This window comes from Pteropus alecto, unplaced genomic scaffold, assembly GCF_000325575.1.
Source record: "Pteropus alecto unplaced genomic scaffold, ASM32557v1 scaffold717, whole genome shotgun sequence".
Classification (NCBI taxonomy): Eukaryota; Metazoa; Chordata; class Mammalia; order Chiroptera; family Pteropodidae; genus Pteropus; species Pteropus alecto.
In genome coordinates, this window is record NW_006439205.1 from 41,461 (window position 1) to 52,037 (window position 10,577).

The 10,577-nt window shown below is 33.2% G+C and overlaps 1 protein-coding gene and 1 pseudogene across 1 annotated transcript; both read right to left on the minus strand.

The window, feature by feature from the left end:
- Window positions 1-1,241: 1,241 nt before the first annotated feature.
- On the minus strand, window positions 1,242-5,072 carry LOC102895766 (annotated as a pseudogene).
- A 1,678-nt stretch (window positions 5,073-6,750) lies between these two features.
- On the minus strand, window positions 6,751-7,634 carry LOC102896033 (olfactory receptor 1086). Its single transcript, XM_025050033.1, is given in 2 exon segments — window positions 6,751-7,040; window positions 7,043-7,634. Coding segments are annotated over 2 exon segments (882 nt in total).
- Between the last annotated feature and the right edge of the window lie 2,943 nt (window positions 7,635-10,577).

The following is a 10,577-nucleotide window of genomic DNA, read 5'->3' on the forward strand; positions in this document are numbered from 1 at the left end:
AAGAAGAAGTAAGAGTGAGATGCTAGAAAGATAATTTGAAAGGCTCGTGGGAAGTTCTTTTGCAGCGTGGTCATGAAGTTACTCTAAGAATAAGGAGACGTGATGCTATTTGACCTTCTTCCACCCGTGTCTGCAATGAATTTACTTCATTTTCTAATGATTTCTTTGAAAGGGCTTTTTCATTTCCATGGAGATAGAATTTTACCTTTGTGGCTGAGATAATTTTACCTTTGAACATAAAAAGTTCTGAATTGTGTAGATTTCTATTATCTTTACTTCTCATCTCACACCTCCTCTTCCTTACCACATTGTATGTTAGCAGTGTTTTACATGTACAGATGGAGATATGGGACGTAATGATTGTTAACTTTTTGTGTGTGTGTCGTGGGGCATGAGTGCCCTTGAGAATCGGAGTCACTTCTTAAAAAATTACATATTTTTTGTTCTAAGAACATCTTACACCAAAACACACTTGATAAAAATACTAAAATAAGTGGTATTTATTGTTATTATTTCATAACAAAGACAATTATCTCTACACAATCACTTTTAATAAGAAAATATAATAGGAAAAAGTTTATTTTACAACATTTTTTGATGAATATCAACATTTACTTTGTGTACATGCACCAAGTAAGATGGAGAGAAAGTAGAATCTCCTTTTATATATGCTCTTCAGTCTGTTTTGATGAATCTTATTCCCATGTTTATGTAAGCTTTTTTAATTTCATTTTTATTTCCCCTAGAAGCTAATTTTTGTTATATAAATTTATTTTAAGTACAAGATTAAAAAAAGGTCTAAAATTGATGGATAAAATGGGTTCAAAATTGATGGATAAAATGCTGCAAAAATAACAAAACTTTTAAGAGTTGAACAAAAGATATCTGTGACAAAGAAGACAATCTGACTCTTGATCACTCTGAGTCTCACACACTTCCACCACCAGCTATCAGCTTTCTCTGTTTAGAAATTATAAAAACCCTTCGGTAACCTACATTTGATTTTAAACTGTGTGTATCTTCAAATTACTAAAATAAACCCACTTATGCAAGTGGATTTATTTTGGTCAACTAATGCATTTTTTTCCTAAAGAGAAAATTGAGTATTTGAGGTTAGAATAGAAAGGATGAAGATCTTTCCTATTGACATTAATGGGATTTTCAACTATTTATTGCTTCTTCATTTAAAAGCAGGAATTTCAGAAACAAAAGGAAATCCTTAAATGATGATAGCTGTAGTTTTAAGCTGACATTGTTTTGAACAATTGACATGGGTTATCTAGGAATCTCTTCAATGCGTCCTTCACATCCTTGTTCCTTAGGCTGTAAATGAGGGGATTCAGCATTGGTATCACTAGCGTGTAGAAGACCGAGGCCATTTTATCTGTATCTAATGAGTCGTTGGTCTTTGGTTGAAAATACCAGAGTCCTGTAGAACACAGTGACAGATGTCATGTGAGATGCACAGGTGGAAAAGGCATTTGTCGCCTCTCTGAGGAACGTATCCTCAAAATGGCAAGGATTATGTTGCAGTAGAATATGAGAATAATAATCATAGAGAAAAACAAATCGGTCCCCAAAAAGGTAAACACAGCTGTTTCTGGAATGTAAGTATCAGAACAGAACAACAGCAATAAACGGATGTTATCACAGTAAAAATGGTTGATAACATTAGAAGAGCAATAGGACACAGAATACACAGGAAGAGGCAATCAGTGCTGTGGTCAAACTGTGGAAGTATGTGAAGGACACCAGCAGGAAGCAGATCTGTGGAGACACCACCAATATGTAGCGCAGCGGGTTGCAAAAAGCCACGTAGCAGTCATAGGCCATTTGTGACCAGCATGAAAATCTCACCACAATACAAACTAATGTGCATCCATAGTAGAATATGTTTGTTTGTTTGTTTGTTTGTTTGAAATCAAGAAGTTAACCAGCATTTTAGGGGCAATGACAGTAGAGTTTCCAAGATTGATGATGGCCACATGCTCGAGGAATAAGTATATCAGAGTCTGAAGTTGAGATTGGCACTGGGGAGGGTGACGATGCCCATGTTCCCTGCCACAGTCAGCCCATAGATGACCAGGAAAACCAAGAAAAATGGGAGCTGGAGTTCCAAATGGTCTGAGATTCCTATGAGAATGAACTCAAGTCACCTGAGTGAGATTCCCTGGAGCCACTGACTGTTGCTTTCATCACTGAATGGTGACTTTTTTAAATTTCACTACCAGGAACCTATTCTACCTGACGGAGGGCTTTAATAGTTGACATAGAACAGCAAGTGAATTATAATTTTTCATACTCACAAAACTAATATCTAGCTACATAATATCTAGCTACATGCTATCCCATAATCTATTTCACTTAACTGTGTGTTGTTTCTTTGTCTTAATTCAAAGATGCTTAATTTCATGCATCAAATATGTATCTGATGAGCTCATCTGATGATGTTGCACTGGTTTTCCTATATCTCTTTTATCTTCCACTACTGCATCTAAAAAGAATTAACCTTCCTGTACACAGACATCTGCTGAGACACACTCCTAAGGTTCCTACATAAAAAATGTTAGAGTTTTACAAGTGTCTGAAGTCCCCAAAGACATTCCCACTGAAATATGTTTGTATGTGGTCTTGGTCCCTGAACATGAGATCCAGAATCCCCAGATCAAGTTCTGATTGCCCAGGGAAAGAAAACCAATTTAAATGCTCATTAATCAAGTCTCCATGCAAAAACTTTACCCAAAGAATGAAAAATGTAGAGACAGCTTAGGGACTCTCCCAGATGCTCATACTGAATAACAACCACATGCAATGATGCCATGCTTTGGTGTGTTGAATTGCACCCCTGTATCTGGGAAGTGTTGTTGCTGGGCCTAGGATGGAGAACATTCAACAGTTATAAAGAATAGGGCTCTGGACCCAGTGTTCAATTTTAGTGTAAATATAGGGAATACACTGAATGGAAAGGCTCTATTTTTGTGTCAAGAACACACCATGATATATTTGCCAGAAATATCAGATGACATGCAACATAAAGTCAAAATATGAATGGTTATCAGCAAACATATCAATATTTTTATTAAATTAATAAGGTACTCATCATGAAACTGATCTTACTTATAGTTTTTAATTAAAATTATTTGATTAAAAACATATTTTATATAACCTTGTGACCTCTCCTCAAACATAAATATTATAATTAAATAACCTAATTTTTAATTTTATTTTTGTGTGGAATTTTCTAGTCTACGAGCTTTATAAGTGAAAAGGGCATGTCTAAATAGTTTTCCTTTGTATTAACAGCCTCTAAAATAATACCCAGGTAAAAGTAGATGTTCGAAAAATTTCAAAAGACTGATTGACTGATGGGATGAAGGATAAATGAATGAATGAATACAATATCCATCTTAAAATTCTGAAATAAATATGAGGATTTTGTTTCCAGGGCCGTAATCTCTCTTTAATGTGATTTTAGCTTTGATAAAGAAGTAGTAACAACCTGTATATTGTTCCCTAGAGTATTCTCTACTCCAGGGCACAACACAACTACTTTTTCTTCTGATGTTTCTAATATTTAATAAGGTTGTAGCACATTCTAAGCTCTAAAATTAATGAGGCAAAAGACAAATTGTGGACAATAAAGAGGAAATTACAAAGCTTTTTACCAACCTCAAGTTCTCATTACAATGTATTTAAATCCTTGAGGTTCTTCCCAGAGCCCAAACAGCCACATGAAGTTTTCGTGGTAGCTTCCTCTGTAATGTCCACTGCGTATTGCCTTTCATGTGACCAAAGATGCAGGCTGTTCTATGCTTCATTCAATACTTCCTTCCCTGATAAGCTCCCCCAACTTCTCCATCTGTTTAGCATTCTTATAACACTGAAAAGAGTTTAATTAAAAAAAAAAAAAAACTATTTCTTTTCCACTTTTTGTTGTATTTGATGCTTTTTTTAAACTTGACCTCTCATTTGAATCTTATTATTTATTGTATAGGAGGTCCATTTTCCATTTTCTAAGCCTTGAATATACAATTTAATGACCTTCCCTTGGTCAAGCAGACAAAATTTTAAGACAATACCATCACCGAATTACAAATTTCACCTTCCAAAATATTTGTAAGAAAGATATACACACATTTACATGCATATAAACATAAATATGCAGAAAAATCACATTATAGATAACATGTTTTTATTATCCACATTAAACAATAATTTTATCTTATAAGATTTATTATTTTAAAGTAATATATAATTACATAAAAGCTAAATTTCCATTGATTCAATATCCATTCTCAGCCCCTCCACTCCATCTCAAGGCAATAACAATAACTATTACAACCTTTTATTGTTTTTCCAAATCTTTTTATTTATTTTTATTCTGGTAAGAACACTTCACATGAGATCCACTGTCTTAACAAAATTTTAAGTACACAACAGAGTAATGCTTAGTATAGGCACAGTGATACATAACAGATCTCTAGAATTTAATCATCTTGCATAACTGAAAATTTATATTTATTGAATAGCAAAACTCATTTTCCCATTCCTCCAGCTCCCGGCAACTACCATTCTACTCTCTGCTTCTATGTGTTTGACTATTTTATATATCTCACACAAATGGTATCATGTAATATTTGTCGTTCTACGACTAGCTTATTTCACTTAGTATAATGTCATTGAGTTTTATCCATATTTTTTTCATAAAATACATTTACTCATGTATATACATTATGTATATATGTATATATATATATAATAGCTAGTTATGTGGTTTTAAAATTATATAAGTGGATTTAAGATATTTACATCATTCTGTGCTTTGTATATATATTGCTTAACTATCCTACTCTGAGATTTAATTATCTTGATTGTTATGGATTTGGTTCATGTATTTAAATTAGATAAGTATTTGGTTGCTTCTGAATCTTTTCTGTAAAAGACAATAATGAAGTTTACATATTTTTATTCCTCACTTTTTAATATTTACCAGTGTTATGAGTGTGGAATATTGTTTTATGTCATTTTATACTCACATTTTTCAGACCTTTATTAAAGTTAAGTGTATGCATTGATCTAAAAAGGTTTCTTCTTTTGTGAATTGTCCATGTGTATTCTTTGTCAATAGTCTATGAAATTCTAGCCTAGCATTTATTAATTTAACAGATGCATAATTGTATCTATTTTCTTTGTCTATGGCTACTTATTTTACTATATTTGTGATTTTTTTTCATTCAGAACTTTAAAATTTTAAAGCATAAAACTTATCTATCCTTGTGAATTTGAGTTGTGTTTAAAGCTTCCTTCAATGCTAAATCACCACCCCGCCACCCATACACATAAATGGTGCAGTTCTCATTGGCATGGTTGCATATGCAAAGATACTGAATATTAGTGACCATAGTTTAGTTTTGACATGTTAAGGAAAGAACCATGTGACTAGCAATGGAGAAAGCCTCTAAACAGTAGAAAATAAATGTAGAGATTCTGTAGTAGGAATATATAGCAGTAAGAGGTATTCCATATAGAAACTGGGAGGTGTTTTTTAAACTCAATAATCCTATTTAGGGAAATAATCTTAAATTGAACTCTAATTCTTAGCAAATTATCTTCTTGGACTAATAAATATGGATATCACGTGGGAAGAGAATATATTTTCATAAAATAATAATTAAAAATTAATAAATAAAAATGAAAGAATGAGAAGAAGGAAGGGATAACATAACAACTTAGAATTGTTTTTCATGGAAACATACGTTTGTACTGAAATGAAGTCTGTTGGAAGCAGGGATAAAAATAGGAGATACCCTCTTCTGTACCTTGGTTCTTGGGCCTGGGCACTGAGCAGTGGTGGCATGAGCAAGGGCATCACAGAGGGGCAGGGGTCAAAGAAAGAGAGAGCTGAAAGTTGAGTCAGGGCCAGGCATGTAAGAAATTTTGTAATAATGGGCCGGGCTTAGATCTGGGAAGAGCTTAATCTGTCAGTCACTTGTTCTTTTTTTTCTTTTTTTTTTTTTTTTTGTCCTCTTTTTTTTGGTATTTCTTAAATTTAGGTATAATCTTGATAAAAGCTAATGCCTAGACTTTATTTTCCTGTGAGATATTAAAGATGGGTATAATATCCATGTTGTGGATAAAGTAACAAAATGGGGAGAAATGAAGCCTCATACACAGAATGATAAGGACACTAGAAATATGAACACATTTTCTATGGTCTCTGAGCCATGGAATGTGGTTAGATTGTTGCCAACGCATGGATTCAAGGTTAGGGTAGAGTGCTTTGCACTGGAATCAGACAGCAATGACTTTATGGAAAGTGTTCTGGGCTAATGTGAGCTGGGTTTTGTCATTTATTAGGTGGTATTTGATTAACTAGTCAGACAAAATTATAATGTTATTTATAACTGCAACTATTGGAACCTATATATTTTGTTACGTGAAGATGAAAAGAATCAATATAAAACATCTTAAAGTAATGATTGTATACATTTGTGTTGTAACGGTCAGTATCGGTATCCACATACATATATGTGTGTACACATATATCTCAGAAAGAATATAATGAGAAGCAAATTGATAATGGCAAGTTTTTTTTTTTCACATCTGAAGACAGCATAGGTAGATGGTTAATTATGATATTTATCTTAAAATATCCAAAATAACACAAATGTATTAATAAACTAAAACACTACATTTTAATCATTTATCTTTGATATTGAGGCAGAACATATCACTCTCAATTTTTAAAATTTATTTTTTACTATAAAAGCCAGTTTTTCCTAAACACACTTTTTTCCTAAACACTCTTTTCATGGCCTCTTTCACATCTTTGTTCCTCAGACTGTAGATGACGGGATTCAGCATGGGAATCACAATGGTGTAAAATATTGACACTATCATGTCATGGTCCAAAGCATAGCTGGAACTTGGTCTCACGTACATGAAGAGAAGTGTACCATGAAAAATGGACAATCCAGTTAGGTGAGAGCCACATGTAGAAAAGACCTTCCGTCTCCCCTCAGCAGAATGCGTCCTCAATAGAAAAGTAGAAGCTGGTTCATTTGAGTGTCAGAACAGGAAATAGCAAGGAGAGTAAGGATGTCGCAAAAGACATGCCTAATTTCATTGGATGCACAGAAGGATAGGCTAAATGTGGCCACTGTGTGTAAAATAGCATGCAGAATGCCTCCAACATATGAATCAATGATGAGTGGCACATAGACTCTGGGTGACATGTTAACTGAATACAGGAGAGGGTTGTAGATTGCTACATAGCGATCGTATGCCATTGCGGCCAGGAGAAAGCATTCCGTGGTCCCAAAAGTAACAGCAAGAAATATCTGTGTTGCACATCCAAGGAGCGAAATGACTTTACTCTTTGACATAAAATCTACCAACATATTTGGGGTAATTACTGAAGAATAGCAGGCATCCACGGATGACAATGCACTCAGAAAATAGTACATGGGGTTGTGAAGTCGGGGATCCCCCATGACCAGTACAATCAGTCCTAAATTTCCTATCAGAGTAAAGAGGTAAATTGCTAGAAACAGGAAGAATAAGATGATCTGCAGTTCAGGCTTGTCTGTGAAACCTTTCAGCACAAACATGGTAACTTGAGTGGCATTCTGCATGTTGACACCTCACGGGACAAAGTTAAAGAGATTTGTAAAATTAGAATTCATTTACAACAAAAAGAATAAGCAAAATAGTGACAATATTGTGACAGAAGGAGAAGTGAGCTATGTACTCATATTTACTTTTTGACAATGTAAATTTCCCGTTTGCAGATCGGAGACAGTGACAAGACAATGGATAATTGCTTATGTCGTTCAATGCAAAATCAAATAGAAAACATGAGTATTCACTCACTGGCTGAATTTATGTTATTTTTAAAAGCAGCAGATCAACTGGTTCATTTACTACTGCACTGTATTAGTTGTTTTTCTATTAAATTACATTAAAACAGCAAGTGATTGGCTAAAGAATAATTTCTTTTTGATATCCAAATACATGAGATAGTATATCAGTGTACACAGCATTGGAATAGAATAGAATGTCAGCATTCTAGACCTTTCAGTAATTGCATAAAATTATTTACTATAATCTACTCTCCTGTAGAATGAGGACATTTATATTTATTTCACAATATTAGAGTAAATATTGAAAGACAAAAAATATGTCAAGAAAATTAAATCTTTAAAGGTATGTTAAATAGAGAATGTGCTTAATTTGGTTGATCCTACAGAGTAGTGACAATCTAAATTGTAACATTTTATGAGCTCATCTCTAAAAATTTTCTAACTCCATTATATCTTCTTGGTTATATCTAAAAGAACTCATCAAGATTTTTTCCAGATACTGGCTCACGATTTGATTAAGCCAAAATAAGAAATGAAATACAGTTTAACAGGCCTGAGAAAAATGAAATACTGACATTTGGAAGAACATGGATAGATCTTGAGATAATCATTTTAAGCAAAATAAGTCTTACAAAAAAAAGTTGAAAACCACATGATTTCACTCATATGTGGGATATAGTACTGAAAACAGCAAATGAGCAAGACAAACAAAACTCATAGACACAGATAACGGTTTAGTGGTTACTAGAGGGAAAGGGGTTTGGAGGGAGGTAGAAAAAGGTAAAGGGGTCAAATGTATGGTGATGGAAGGAGACTTGACTTTGGGTGGTGAATACACAAAGCAAAATACAGATGATGTACTATTGAATCGTAGACTTGAAACCTATATAATTTTATTAACCAATGTCACACCATTATATTTAATAAAAAGTTAATAGAAAAATGCAGTGTTCTTAAAAGACACTTAAGCCAGCAAATCTGTTGCAATACATGGATCTTACTTGGATCCTGATTCAAATAAACTGTGGGAGGAAGGACATTTATAAAAATTCTTAATAAGAAGAAATTTTTCAAAATTTTAGCAATGATATTGATGAAGTCCTTAGGATTATAAAACAATTATTATTGTTAGAGATACATAATGAAATGCTTATGGATGAAGTTATAATTTGGGAGAGGGGACTGGCATGTTAATATTATTGAAACAGGGTGATGGGCACATGGGAATTCATTATACCATTCTGTCTGCTTTTATTACATATTCGAAATTTTTCAAAAAAAAGAAACAGACCTACATAAAAGGAACAAATGATACGAAAACTCTGATGTATATGATAAATTTATTTTTAAAACAAGGATGAGGAATCACAAGAGAAAATCAGCCCCAATACAATTCTTTACATCTATCTGTTAAATGATAAACCTATTTAAGAAAATAGCTAAGGACTTAGATCTGAATGTGTGTGTTCATTGGCCAGATTCATGATTAAAAGCCATGTCTGATGCTACGCCTTCTCGCCTAGGTTTACTCCTCTTTAGAATAATGACCAAGCAGATACAATGATATATAACAAGGTAGACTAATTAAATGTGTAGATCAATAAATATATGAAATAATCTCCTTCGAATATGTCCATTTTGGGTTACAAATTTAAAATAACCATATAATTGAACTTTGGTCATCAGATGTACTTATTTTTAAAACATTAGTAAATATTGGGCCACAAACTTAATATTATAACCCATCATTGAAGAATATATGTGTCCAAAGCCTTGAGACAGATATTTCATCCTTTAGCTGCATTTAATATATTTGTTTTGTGATTATCAATACACACTGAATCATTATTCTATCAGGATTAAATCTAATAAATCATATTTTGATTATGATGTTTTTCCCCTCTACCCACACACAGATGACCACAATTCCATTTGCTATGGGCTTAATTTTACTTGGATAAGTAAGATAGTGAAAGACTGCAACGTTAAACATTTCAGCTATATTTTCTTGAATCGGAAATTTCTACTAGATGACAAAATAAAAGTGATTCTGGGTATAATGAAGTCAATATTAAAATATATCAAAAGAGCTCAGAGTTTTAAAGCGAAATGAGTATGATTTCTGAAGAGTTTAATGACATAGCATCAACTTTTAAAAGGAATGTGAAACTACTTCTGAAAATACAATTTTAATAGAAGGCAGACAATTCCAAGTATCTTTGGCTCAACATTGAAATACTAAGTTTTTAACAGAGGAGAAAAATAATAACAACCACGTATAGAGCACAGGCAGCAGGGATAGACTTTTGGGTACATTACTTTATTTCAACTTTATAAAAACTCTCATAGCTACTAATTACCAGAATCAAGATTCAATCCCGGGTCTCCCTCAAGCGCATGCGCTTTGGTGCTTTACCGTTTCCTGTACTATCACAGCTTTATTCCGTAACAGACTGCCATCTAGCAACTCCCAGAGAAATAAAACACGATTCTTGATATGTATTTAGATAAATTTTAAACATTAAGACTCGAGAAACATGAAACAACAGTAATATGAAGTGGCTTCTACATCACAAAGCTGGGAAAATAAATGGTAATTGATTGCTTCCTCATAAGAGCAAAATACAAGTTCCCAGGTAGCTGAATAAGTCAAAGATTTTTGTTTCCTCCACTGATAAATTTTCTTTCTTGTTCTTGCTTTAATTTGATCTGTCT